Source organism: Jaculus jaculus, chromosome 9 (assembly GCF_020740685.1).
Source record: "Jaculus jaculus isolate mJacJac1 chromosome 9, mJacJac1.mat.Y.cur, whole genome shotgun sequence".
NCBI lineage: Eukaryota > Metazoa > Chordata > Mammalia > Rodentia > Dipodidae > Jaculus > Jaculus jaculus.
In genome coordinates this window covers 50,172,296-50,187,031 of record NC_059110.1, presented here as the reverse complement: position 1 = coordinate 50,187,031, position 14,736 = coordinate 50,172,296, and the positions used below count along the sequence as shown (strand labels likewise).

General features: G+C 36.6%; 1 protein-coding gene across 2 annotated transcripts in view; it reads right to left on the bottom strand.

Moving 5' to 3' along the window:
* Cep85l (centrosomal protein 85 like) overlaps positions 1-14,736 on the bottom strand; it is a 215,618-nt gene that overhangs the window by 13,246 nt on the left and 187,636 nt on the right. For both annotated transcript variants that reach the window (XM_045159149.1, XM_045159150.1), the window contains 4 exons: positions 10,950-11,102; positions 7,093-7,247; positions 3,867-3,984; positions 3,390-3,440 (listed from right to left, as the gene is read on the bottom strand). In XM_045159149.1, coding sequence (XP_045015084.1) covers positions 3,390-3,440; positions 3,867-3,984; positions 7,093-7,247; positions 10,950-11,102 — 477 coding nt within the window. The remainder of the gene's footprint in view (positions 1-3,389; positions 3,441-3,866; positions 3,985-7,092; positions 7,248-10,949; positions 11,103-14,736) is intronic.

Sequence of the window (14,736 nt, the reverse complement as noted above, 5' to 3'; positions counted from 1 at the left end):
ACTTACAAATATAAAATACAATGGTAACAGCTAACTAGAACCAGAATTATGAGATGACATGTACTTTGGGAAATAGGTAGGTAGTGCCCAACGAAGAACTAAATAATATTCTGAACTATCAAATGCCATTTTTATTATAAATGGAAAGAAGGAAAGCCTGAAGAAGAAGAAGCCAGGTTAGCTTTACTGGTCTTATGAATGTAAAGAAAATCAATCTTTCTAAAAGATTAATGAATAAACAAGATGTTCATACCAGTTTACAATATCTTGATAGGTGAACAAGAGATCAATCTATTTTTACAGAATCCAGTTTCAAATTCAAATTTAGCATGTTGCTATTTTTTTATACTAAGCACTAGGTTTTAACCATTTATATTTATGACAGAGAAAGAGAGAGAGAGAGAAAGAGAGAGAGAGAGAGAGAGAGAGAGGGAGAGAGAGAGAGAGATTGAGAGATTGACTGACTGGAGAATCTCTTGCCACTGCAAAGAACCTTTAGACACATGTGTAACTTTGTGACTTTATGTAGATACTAGGAGGTCAAACTGCTGAGCTACCTCCCTAGCCCAGTAAGCACTATTTTTTGATATTAAGCAACAAATACTAACAGAAGACCAACTCTGTCCAACTGAAACTATGAACCACACTTACCAGTGACATATACTAGGTAATACTTTTTTGTTTTAATTCTGGTACTAGGTGGTAAATAGCTGCTATATTTTAAGCAGTATTTTTACTACGAAACAAGGTATTTTTTTCTTTTCTATAAATTAAACATAAAATTTACATGGGACATGATTTTATATTTCCCTTCTGGGATTAAATTTGAAACTGTCGAATTACCCAAACAATGAACACAAAATCAATAAAATGATCTTCAAATAGTCTTCTAAGTCATTTATCGGTTATAAATATAAGCAGTGAACAGTGAAATTTTAATAACACAATTTTCTTTGTCTACTAAGAATCTAAGATATCCTGCCACTGTTAAGAAATACAGAATATTTGCCAGGCGTGGTGGTGCACGCCTTTAATACCAGCACTCCGGACTCCGGAGGCAGAGGTAGGAGTATTGCCACGAGTTCGAGGCCACCCAGAGACTACGTAGTTAATTCCAGGTCAGCCTGAGCCAGAATGAGACCCTACCTCCTTGAAAAACCAAAAAAAAAAAAAGAAAAAAAAAAAGAATATTAAACTTTAATGGTAGTGAAATTCACATTATAGTGATAGCCAAAATGCAAAAATTTATGTTAGAAAAAATTGGAAGGCACTCTGTTATTATTGTTACATAGCATTTTATTAGTATTCTGGCTATTTGAACAATGGGTTACAGCATATGAGAGGACATAATCTATACAGTTCTCATAAGGCTGGACATCCTCTGTATAAGCACATGAGGAACAACTAGGCAGGCTTTTACGAATTAGCAATTGAAGACCACCCATCTACTAAACTACCACTAATCACTTAATAAACACCCTGCAAAATAACAAAATAACATTTTCTCAATCCAAAGTGTTCCGTTTAGGATTTCCAATGCTACAGAAAAAACTGGCCCTCACATGTTCACAACTAACAATACCTTCAAGTTTCTTTTTTTTTTTTCCCAGCAGAATATACATTTTTAAAAAAGGTTATTACAAACCACTAAATTTTAAAAAAATTAAAAACTTTCATAAAGGGCCAAAAAAGCATAAGTTTAAACAAATCAGTTTGAAGAAAGAGGTATGAATTATATTTGTTTCCATCTATAATTTCCACTCAAATATATTGATAAATACAGCTGAGTTGGCCCATGATCCAGCTTACTGTCCATTTCAGTCAGTGAACCATATATTAAATTTATCTAACATTTAGGTAGCCAAAATAAATGAGATGTTGAAGCTACTAAAGAAAAATAAAGAAGCCAATGTTTTTGAAAAACAATAAATATTAGTTAATAGACTGTCTAGGCCCAAATATCTGACAGTAAATATACCTTCCTAATGTGATTTAATTCTCTAAAGAGTTTTAGCTCAGGCTAACCTGAACTCACTTAGCAGTATCATGGCAAAATTTTATAATGAAATGCAAGTTCTAAATACTATTAAATTTAGAGGAGGAACAATTTTGTTAGATCTACTTCTTAGAAAATATTATTCCACAAAACAGAAATTGATCATGGCCTATGATAAGAAGTCAAATAAATGAGAGCACATAACAAATTCTGTTGTTTTAGTGGCTTGTGGAACAACTAATGCTATGTTTATAGAAATACAAAATAAAAGTTTTAAACTCTATGACTTCGTATATTCACATATACTCGTTACACTGGAGTGTTGTCTGAAGTAATAGCCCACATAACAAAGGTAAAATGGAAGCATGCTATATAATTTTATATGAATACTAAACATTATTTTATTTTTCACCTTAAGAAGTAATATGAAAGATTTGAGGATGATGTTGCTTTGATAGGTCATCTGTTGATTGCCAGGTTTCACTGGGCTCATCAAACTGTCAGGGAACGTGTCCCTTATCTCCCTCGCTGGTCCATGTGGTTTCCTACCAAAACTATGCACTCAAAGAAGATAACCTTCTCCAAGAGAGCATATCCTTTCTTTGGGAGGGCAGATGAATATCTGTGCCTCCCTCCTAGTACTTAAAAAGTATAAGAATTAAGGGATAACACTAAAAATTTCTTCAAGCAGTACTTTTGAAGGATTTTGAAAGACTGAAAGATTAATATTAAAGAATTTTTAGCCAGGCATGGCGGTGCACGCTTTTAATCCAGCACTCGGGAGACAGAGGTAGAAGGATTGCCGTGAGTTCGAGGCCACCCTGATACTCCATTGTGAATTTCAGGTCAGCCTGGGCTAGAGACCCTACCTAAAAAAAAACAAAACAAAGAAAAAAAAAAGAATTTTTAGAGTTGGGGAGAGAGCTTAGTGGTTAAGATGCTTGCCTGCAAAGCCAAAGGACCCAAGTTTAATTTCCCAGGACTCAAGAAAGCCAGATGCACAAGGTAGCTCACGTGTCTGGAGTTCATTTGCATTGGCTAGAAGCCCTAGTATGCACATTCTCTCTCTCTAATAGATAAATAAAAATAAAATAAAATATTTAAATAACTGACTGCTGCTCTCACAATGCATAACCCACAACCCCATTGAGGAGGGCCCCCTACAGAATGGGGGCAGGGAGGAGGGAAAAGATGATACTAACACATGATGTACCCATACAAAATATGTTCTTAATAATAAAAAAATTTTTAAAAGAATTTAAACTTTACCACAGTAATGTTAACATTATCTTTTCATATAAATACACATGCTGTTTAATACTTTTAGGTAATATGGACAGTATGAATACATTAGCATATAGCTAAATTAAAATAAGTACAAAATATTCCTTACCTGAATTTCTAAACTCATTCGGTTGATTTCATCTTGTTGGCTCTTTATTATCTAAAACAGAGTATATAAACCATCCTGAACGTTTTCTAATGCTTTTAAAGTAACAATATTTCAAAATATTTTAAAAGTATAAGAAATTTAACAATTACTTCTAAAGCATCTTTGTTTTGAAAATATTCAATTATGAAAACATGACATGTACCACAAAGAAGTAAAGTAGTAAGTCTTTCTATAGTTTTAAATAAGACTTTTCTATTTGAGAAAATAACTTTTATAAGACTTTGAATAATTTAGGAAAGATGAAGATATCCTTTTGTTTTGGCCTTTATTTAAATTTAAAATAATTCTCATTTGCTTAAACTGGTATTTTCTTTCTAAACCAAAGCATTCAAGCTATAATATTTATAAGCTATTATATTAGCAAAATTATAAATCATATACTATGCATTTATATTCCCCACAGTAAAGTTTACTGACCTTACTAGCAGTCTCATTTTGCTCTCTGAGATTGTCATTTTCATTTTGAAGCTGTTTGGTATCTAACATGGGAAGACGAATTCCATCTTCAAGGCATTTTTCTACTTTTTGTTGCAAGCTGATTTTTTGTAGAAAGATATAATTAAAGAAAAAATAAAGTAGGAATGGTCCATAATTAGCTAAAGGCTGATCACCTCTTCAGAAATGGCACATTAGAGAGCACAGTTGCTTAGTATGTGACATCTTTAGGTCCCACTGAAGTCTATCACCCAAATCTGAGCTCCATAATCTAGTCTTTCATTCTTCCCAAGAAGCAGAGCATTACTTGACCAAGATGACTAGGGTTGGGAGATTACAGACATGAATACATGTCTCTTCCTTTTACTCTAAGCTGTTGCCTAAATAAGCAAAATTCATATCACCTTCATTATTAAGAGCATAGTTCGTCTTACAATTTTGTCTACCAATCTGCCATGCTCTTTGTGACAAGGAAACAACAAAAGGAAGTCCTCTTGTCACAATAAAGATACAAGATAAGGGGAACAGTTGACTAGAATGACAAGAAACCATACAGCAACAGCTACAGAGCACCCAGGAGAAGCTCTTCACCAGCTTATCAGCATTCACAGGAATGATGCACTTCTAGGCAGGGTGCACACCTATAATCCTAACATGTAAGAGTGTACTATAAATTCAAGGCCAGCCTTTGCTACATAGCAAAACCATGTTTCTGTAGACTCAAACAAACAAAAATGCTGCAGAGTATTAAAAGAGCATTTTCTTATAATTTGGACTTGGACTTTCTTTTTATCAAGTATTATGCCTACCTGAAGCATTTTTTTTCTTCCCAAAAAAGCAACAGTGTTATATTTAGGCTATGGGCAGAGAACTAATATCAAATAGTAGAATCAGATATATTTATAGATAATGGCAATAGAAACATTTTATGTACTGTCAATGTAAGTATACTGCTTTGTAATACTGTTATTTGTTATTAAAAAGTATGTTTTTCTTTGCTTATAAGTAAAAAAAATTATTTTGCCAACTCAAATGTAGAATACTATCTTCCATGTACTTACAGGATTTCAAAAGATAAAATACATTTAAAAAATAATCTTTTAAAAATTTAAAAAAATGAACCAACAAGAGGGGGGTAAGTGTATATTGTGTCATGATAATTTATCAATAAAATTTTCTTTCATGTATACATGTTCAGGTTATGTAGCAAGGCCATTTCAAAAGCAGTAACTCTTGAATAGCTGAGGGCAAATTTCTGCATTACTACATTTGTACTTCAATTCCTTAATTCCTTCCTTCCTTCCTTCCTTCCTTCCTCCCTCCCTCCCTCTCTCTCTTTGTCCCTCCCTTCCTTCCTTTCTCTCTTCCTCCCTACCCCCTTTCTTTCTTTCTTTCTTTCTTTCTTTCTTTCTTTCTTTCTTTCTTTCTTTCTTTCTTTCCTTTCTTTCTCTCTCTCTCTCTCTCTCTCTCTCTCTCTCTCTCTCTTTCTCTCTTTCTTTCTTTCTTTCTTTCTTTTTCCCCATGCAGGATCTCATTCTAGCCCAGGCTGACCTGAAATTCACTATCTAGTTTCAGGATGGCATCAAACTCAAGGCCATCCTCCTACCCCTACCTCTTGAGTGCTGGGATTAAAAATATGTGCCAACACATCTGGCTCCTTTCCATTTTTCTTTTTCTAATGAAGTTTTCCTTATTTATAAATTCTAAAGGTTTTTAAAAATCTAAAGCATGAAGTTTAAAAAATTTATGTAAAACAGACAAGTGTAATTATATAATTCATAGTCACACATATATGATTGAAATTCTTTTAAAGACTGAGCTTATGATCCATAGGGGTCTAACACAGAGCAGATACACCTACTCTATCCCCAAAGATGAAGATAAGCTGAGCAAATTAATGAAAATTAGCAAGTCATTTTGAGTCTAAAAACAGGTTCAAAATGACAACTCATTAAAAAAAGGGAAGGAAATTAAAGTGTAAGAAATCAGAAAACAAGATAAAAACTATATGGTCATTTTGGAGCTGTCATCTGGAACACTGGATAGTAAATTACTACAGAAATAAGACATTTTCTACATTGAAATCCAAGAGTAAAAAGTAAATGAAGGGCTGGAGAGATGGCTTAGCGGTTAAGCGCTTGCCTGTGAAGCCTAAGGACCCCGGTTCAAGGCTCGGTTCCCCAGGTCCCACGTTAGCCAGATGCACAAGGGGGCGCACGCGTCTGGAGTTCGTTTGCAGTGGCTGGTAGCCCTGGCGCGCCCATTCTCTCTCTCTCTCTCTCTCTCTCTCTCTCTGCCTCGTTCTCTGTCTGTTGCTCTCAAATAAATAAATAAAAATAAAAACCAAAAAAAAAATAATAAAAAAAAAGTAAATGAAGCATTAAAGATTTTAAAAGTATCAGGAGAGCAATATTTAACAAGAATTAATATGGAATCTGATGGAATCTGATTTAATAGGAAATACAACTAGTTTATAATTGACAAAAACTTGAAGACTACTTCACATTTAGGTCTCTGTTCCATGTTACCTTGTTCTTCAGGGCAGTTGTATTTGTTCATGATTGGTAATATTAAGGTTCAAGCATTACTAAGGAAAATATAAATTTATGCATAGAAAAATTCTCTGAGCTTTGTAGGTATCTAATATTAATTTCCAAGCTTAACATAACCTGGGAAGACAAAAACAACAACAACAAAAAAAAAAACACCTCACTGTATTTCTAACTGTAGTGATTTTTCATGTAAAGTCAGATCAGAGCTCATCACACCCTACTAAGGAGTGGTAGCTTTTTGTTGTTGTTATTTTTATTTTTTATAATTTTTGTGGTGTTGGAACCCAGGGCCTTGTGGATTCTAGGTAATTACACTACCACTGAAGCTCTAGTTCAACAGTGATATATTTTATAGGCTTCTTTTTGTTATGTAGAGTTTTTATCTATGCTTTGATAAAGTCATCAAGTAAAAGGTTTATATTAAAATATTCAGTCTTCAGTTTTGGGCTGTTCTTGTTCATTATTTTACTATTCTCATCTAAAACTTTGGAAAGGTATTGGTAGTGAGCTTCAGAATAGTAAATCATAAGTCTACGAATCTATTTCAACAAAATCATATAGTGTATTTCTAAGGAAAATAAATTACTAATTATAAATTCATATATTTAAATGAAATATACTAAAAATAATGTAAAAGGTTCAGAAAGGGTTGGTACCTCTGAATAGAAGTTACTAATTCCTTTTCTTTCTTTTTCTGGCATACTAATTGTGTTTCTTTGTCTTGACATTGTCTTTTGATCTCTTCAAGTTTTTTGTCTGTATTTGTCAAAGCTTCTTGCAAATTCTTATTTTTTTCTTCAAGAACCTGCAGCTAAGGGAAAAGATTTTTATTGTTCACAACAAATGTAATACTTAATATATTTCCACCAAAAATTATTATAACTTATAATAGAGATGGGGTAGATGACTCAGTATATAAAGGCACTTGCTTGCAAAGCCTGCTGGCTCAGATTTAATTCTTAAACTGCCCATGTAAGCCTGGTATATTCACTAGCAGTGGAAAGAGGTCCGGATGCACCCATATATTCATGCATGCATACACAAGCAAAATAAAAATATTATTCTCAATTGACTATTCTCAAGAATGAACAGACTTGTTGCTAAAATCACACTATCTTCATTTCATCTAGGACAACTTGGCACTATCTCTTCCTTTGTTTGAGATGGAAGAATAAGATTATGAAGAAGTTTGGGTAAAGGTTTATGTTTTGAGTGTAGTGAAACACACATGTTTTATAAATTTAACAGCACACTCAGACTGCTGTATCAATAAACCTAAGAATTCCAAGAAGAAAATAAACATCTACAAATAATTATGCAACTACCACTCACCCCATTTTTTGACAAGCATCCTTCCACTTTCTCTTTTAGTCTGACTGCTTTTTTTTTAATTAAAATTTTTTTTTGTTTATTTTATTTATTTATTTGAGAGTGACAGAGAGAAAGAGGCAGAGAGCAAGAGAGAGAATGGGCGCGCCAGGGCTTCCAGCCACTGCAAACGAACTCCAGATGCGTGTGCCCCCTTGTGCATCTGGCTAACGTGGGTCCTGGGGAATCAAGCCTCGAACTGGGGTCCTTAAGCTTCATGGGCAAGCGCTTAACCGCTAAGCCAACTCTCCAGCCCTCTGACTGCTTTTTGACCTAGCATAAAACAGAATCAGAGAGTGTTTGCCTTTTCATAACTGGCTTGTCACTTAGAAATGTGATTTAGGTGAAGCACATGTCAGAATTTTCCTCCTTTATGCACCATCTGTTGTTGATCTGTTCATCCACCCTTGGACAACTATACTAACTCCATTTGTTGACTACTGTAAATGTTTTTATTCTAAACAGGATAGACAAGTGTCAGTCAGAATATTTGGCAGGAGCTATCCTAAGGGATGCAAGGTGGTATGACTTCATGTCCTGTGAATCCATATCACGGCCTGTTTCTGCTCATTCAACCACCTAGAACCCTAAAGTTCTTTTGTATTTTTAAGCTTTAGAACATATAAAGAATGCTATATATGTAGATCTTAGGTATATGAAAAATACAAGTCTGTAAATCAATAATTCTTTGTTTATAAATTTTTTAAAAATTAGTTTGTTTATTTATTGCAAAGAGAGAGAGAGAGAGAGAGAGGAGAGGGAGAGAATGGGTGCACCAGGGCCTTTTGCCATTGCTAATAAACTCCAAATCTCCAGATATGTGTGCCACTTTTGGCATCTGTCCTGGGGAATTGAACTTGAGTCCTTAGGTATTGCAGACAAGTGACTTGACCACTGAGCTATATATCTCTAGCCCCAAGTCAACAATGCTTAAGTGTGGGCAATTTTACCTCCACAGGAAATTTATGTTGACATTTTTTGTTTGTTTGTTTGGGAGAAGGGGTAAGCACTATTGTCATTGAGTAAGCAGAGACCAGAGGGACTGGTTACCAGAAATATGCATCCTTCAATGCATAAGGCAGACCTTGATAACAAAAACATTTTCTGGTCCTAAATGTTCTCAGTGTTAGGGCTGAGAATCCATCTACTGACTGAGAAAAGTAGACTGAATGAATTTGTAAGATTTCAAGCACAGTAGGTGGAAATATTTGGGTGAGGAGCTTAGAGGGAAATATATAAATATAGTGTAATTACCTAGAATGCATAAGTGTGAAAGGAAGTTAATAACAAGTCATTAAAAAAGTATGACAGGCCAGGTCTCTTACACACAAGTGCAGTAGTGGCACACAGCCATGGTGGGAAACCAATTACTCTTGATTTGGGTAACTGATCCCCTCAGTGGAACGGGACTCATTGCTGCAGCTGGGAAACAAGTCAGAACCATATCCAAACATGAGTCTGCTCTCCATTATCAAGCTACCACCAATCGTGGGCTACAAGAGGGCCTACACCTATTAAATTCTCTATAAAAAAAAAAATCAAGGGTTATCCCATTTGTCCGGTGCTAACTTTACTCTCCCTTGGAGAATCTACTTTTCTTTTTCAGATAGATGCAGATCCTAAGGAGAGAACCTCAAAAGGGCCCCAGCTGAAACTAAGAACAATTGGTGAAAAAAGCAAGGGTACTGTTTTCTTGGTGAACTGAGTACCAGTACAAGGGTGAAGGAGATCAACACAGAGAACAATCAACTCCTCCCAAATCAGAGATCCGGAGACCCAGAGGCCCCCAACACCTCATCACTGAAGCAGACTAAAAATGAACCTAACATGACTCAGGGAACTTTTGCGAAAGAGGGGACGGAAAGAATGTCAGAGCCACACGTTGGAGAGACATTTCTCCTACCCATAACTGTGGGCTAACTCCTCAATGCATGACCCATATACCTCAACAAGGAGGGGCCAGGGGAGGGGGTAGGACACGGATGAACCTAACAATGGTACCAACTTGACTGTATTTACTGAGTACAAAACTAATCAATAACAAAAAAAAATTATGACAGGGTTATTAATAATAGTGAAGAAAATAAACATCTACAAAGATACTCAACAAAAGATCTTAAAGAGCCTTGAGTCTCAGCAAATATTGGAAAAAGGTAGACTTTTAAGTCAGTTAGTACATATGGGGCAGGGTTACCAGACTGATTTTAGAAATTACCTTTTTTTGTTTTTCCTTACAAGGTAGGATCTCACTGTAGCCCAAGCTGATCTGGAATTCACTATGTACTCTCAAGTTAGCCTGGAACTCATGGAAATCCTACCTCTGCCTCCCGATTACTGGGATTAAAGGCATGCACCACCATGCCCAGCCAGAAATTATCTTTTAAAAATAGAAGAGTGGGCTGAAAAGATGGCTTAGCAGTTAAGGTGCTTGTCTGCAAAGCCAAAGGACCCAAGTTCAATTCCCCAGGACCCACATAAGCAAGGTGCACAAGGTAGCACATGCTTCCGGAGTTCATTTGCAGCAGCTGGAGGCCCTGGAGCACCCATTCTCTCTCTGTACCTCTCTCTCTCAAATAAATAAATAAATAAATAAAATTAAAAAACAGAAGATAGTTACCACATAAGCGTATTTGGAAGATAACTTCATAAATGAGCTTAATTCATGATTTCATAAACAATTTCTGTTCAACTTAAATACTAGAAGCAGTAACTGAACATAATATTCATTTCTAATTAATTAAATTTCTAGCATTAATTTAAAAATAATATATTCTCACGAAGTTTAAAAGATAAACAATAAACAATCTGGGTTGGGGAAATGTCTCAGTGGGTCAAACACTTGCTGTGCACAGATCCCAACATATATGTAAAGCTGGATGTATCACCATACATCTCTAATCAAAGTGTTCTTGTGACAAGATGGGAAGCAGAAACAGGAAAATCCTTGGAAGATGGCAGGCCATCCAGCCTGGTCCACAGCAGTACACATGAGACCCTCTCACAATAAAGAGGAAGGAAAGAACCAACACCTGATGTTGTCCTCTGACCTCCACATATATGCTATGGTACATGCATGTACATATGTGCATGGGCATGCACACACACATGCACATTCAAAGAGCAGATGAGCACTTCATCATGTTACCTGGAGACTCTGACTCTGCACATCCTCTAGAGTTGGAAGATCAGCCAGATACTTTTCCAAAGTTTCAATTCTTCTCTGCTTTTCTTTATTTTGTTCAGATTCCTTCTGGCATTTCTTTTTCAGACTGCTGATGTATCTATCTCTGGTTTTCAGCTGCAGAAAAAGATTATGAATCTTCAGTTGTTTTGAATAATTAAAAATAATAAAACCTGGGAATTAAGTCAGAATCCTATAGATACCGGGATCATGGACTCCAACGAGAAGCTCCCTACTAGTCTTTGGTCAAAAGAGAGGCTAAACCCATCAAAATCTCTTAATTTGCTATGCTCATCCCCTTTAACCTATGCTGATCTCACTCTCCAATGGAGAATCTGCTTTTCTTTTACAGAAGGCAGTGAAAACCAAGGACAACCAAAACCTGTCAACAATATAAGAAAAGAAAACTGACTCCTTATTAAGTAAGAGAAGAGTCACCCCTTGTACATCAGCTAGGGCTCAGGTGAAACCACAGAAAAACTGGTGAGATGAGTAACAGTGCTGCTTCCATAGCAAACCTGACTGTGCCAGGGGGATGGTGATAGACATTGAGGATACTCAAAATGTACCAAAGTAGAAATCCAGAAGTTTCTAAGCACTCAACATTAAAGTAGATTCAAAGCATACCCACCAAGGCTCAGGGGAGTTTGTGGAAGCAGAGACAAAAAGACTGTAAGAGGCCCATGGTGGCAGGAAATATCCAGAGGCATTGCTTCACCCCAAGCAATGACTGCTGCTCTCACAACTCATAACCCACAACTCCATACTGAATACCAGCAATTCCACCGAGGAGGGCCCTCAGTGGAATGGGGGAAGAGAGGAGGAAAATAATGAGACCAACACAAGATGTGTCCACACAAGGTTCTTACTTAATAAAAAAAATAATAAAACCCACATTCCAATCTTGGGTATCACTGAATTTATCAATGACTCCTACATAATAGTCAAGACCACCAACAGCTCAATTAAAACATACCTATTTTACTCGAGATTCATTTTCTTTCAAATTTTTGTATCACTGAAGCAAACTATAAAATATAAAAAACTATAAAATAATGATGTCTTAACACTCAGGTCAAATTAGGATGGATGAATTATGCTAAATTAACATTTACTACAGAATAAGGAGTACATGATTGCAATAAATCCTAAACAGAACATGCTAAACTTTAGATTTTTTAATTATTATCCACAGCTGGAAGTTCCCACGTGGTCAGAGAGGAACTTTAGACTTTTATGTACTCATTACTAGCTTAACTGTTCATCTCCAAAAATCAACTCACAAACTAAACACCAAAACAACCAAAGAACCCAATCAATAAGTGAGCAAATAAAAGAAGGAACAGACTGCATTTTTTAAAAGAATGCCTTACTTTATTTTAAAAATATAGAATGCTTTCCTTTATTTAAAAAATATATTTTATTTAGTTATTTTATTTATTTGAAAGAGGGAGAAAGAGGGAGAGATAAAGACACAGACAGAGAGAAAGGGAATGTCAGGTTCTCCAGCCACTGCAAGTGAACTCTAGAGGATTCTTAGACAAGTGCTTTAATTACTAAGTCATCTCTCCAACCCCATACTACTTTCAAAAGATGAAGTATAGGGCTGGAGAGATGGCTTAGCAGTTAAGCGCCTGCCTGTGAAGCCTAAGGACCTCGGTTCAAGGTTCAATTCCCCAGGACCCACGTTAGCCAGGTGCACAAGGGGGTGCATGAGTCTAGAGTTCGTTTGCAGTGGCTGAAGGTCCTGGCACACTCATTCTCTCTCTATCTGTCTCTTTCTAACAAATAAATAAAAATAAACAAAAAAGTTTTTTAAAAAAGATGAAGTACGGGCTGGAGAGATGGCTTAGCGGTTAAGTGCTTGCCTGTGAAGCCTAAGGACCCCGGTTCGAGGCTCGGTTCCCCAGGTCCCACGTTAGCCAGATGCACAAGGGGGCGCACGCGTCTGGAGTTCGTTTGCAGAGGCTGGAAGCCCTGGCACGCCCATTCTCTCTCTCTCCCTCTATCTGTCTTTCTCTCTGTGTCTGTCACTCTCAAATAAATAAATAAATAATTTAGAAAAAAAAAAGATGAAGTACAGTGAAAAATGTTCAACATTTTAAGGTACTAGGGAAATGCAAATTAAAACTACCATGAGACTCCATCTTCCTTTGGTTAAAATGAGCATCATAACCCAAACAGCAGCTGATGCTGGTGAAGATGTGGGAAAGGAAACCCTTACATACTGCTGGTAAGAATGTAAATTGGTCTAGTCATACAGGAATCATGATTCTTCAAGAAACTAAGAAAATTGATAAAATTACTTGGTGTACACTCAAATAATTCCAAAGTCAACATGTCACAAAGATACCTGAACATACATCTTTACTACACCACTATTCACAAGTTATGGAATCAGTCTATGTATCCATCAATGGATGAAGAAAATGCAGAGAGAGAGTGTGTGTGTGTGTGTGTATGTCTGTATATGTATGCAAATATATATGTATTTTTCACATATATATAATAGGGTTATGTATATATCTACAGCAAACAACAAAAATAAGTTTGCAGGAAAACAAATTCAAGTAGAATACATCACACTCAGAATAAAATGTTTTCTCTTATTTGTAGAACCCAGATTATATGTGTGTGTGTCCCATGTATTTATATAAATATGAGATATGAAAGCAGATGGGAAAATGGGTAAAGGAAAAAGAACAGTGTGAGAGAGGAAGGAGGGGGGAAAGAAGATGTGCAGGGTGATCAGAACACATGATATATCCAAATGAAAATAGCTTTATGAAACCTATCACAACAATGCTATAACACATCAGTAATATGTATGTATCTTTATAAAAGAGAGATGATGTTTATAGAAATAAATGTCTATAGTAAAAATGAAGGTCTATAAAACAAAGACTTATTTTAAGTGAACTTCTGGTCAAGATAGCAGCCTCCTAACCACACTTCAGTTCCTGGGGTATTATTAGACAAGAATTGTGGGGGCTCCAGTACAAGTGGGTCTTAACAGACCTCTGCTGGGCAGCCATGGGATGGGGAGAACAGTCAGAAATCTGCTGATTCCCTCACTCTCAGGTAATTTACTAGATCCTCAGAGCCCCTCACCATTCAATGCAGCTAGCACACATGCCCCTACTTCTCTAAGCAGGTTCTTGGTTGTACTCCCCACAGATGGCCCTGAGTACACCCTTCAGTGCACAAGTTGGCCTGTACAACCAGGTTTGCCTGCTGCAAAGGTGGCCCTTAGAGTACCTCATGTTTCTCTTTCCACCCCAGTTCACAGCCCCTCCACACCTTGTGCTGCCTGAAGGCTCCTTGGGTGCACATCTTGACCAATGAACATGTCTCTCCCACAGCAGTCAACTCTGATTAGGCCTGGTCTGTGGAGTCCAGTGACCCCCACAACCTCTTCACTGCCCCACCATCTCCCAGTGACTACTTGGGGTATCACCTCAGCCCCAGAAGTGGAATACAGGGACATCTAGCAACCACCTACCAGGGGGAACCAATGACTCCTCCATAACATTCCCAGCTGGGCCCAGTAGGGGAACAAAGGCAAGTGCTAAGACCCCTGAACCACTGGCAAGACATAGGTGAAACCACGTTGGAGAGATTCCAGACCTCCAACCTCACCTTTGGTATTAAGAACCAGCCCAGAGCTGCTGGTGTACTTGTACCCTCCACAACCTGCACATCTCTAAATATAAAGCCATCACATACCCATTGTATTCAAATACAAAATAGA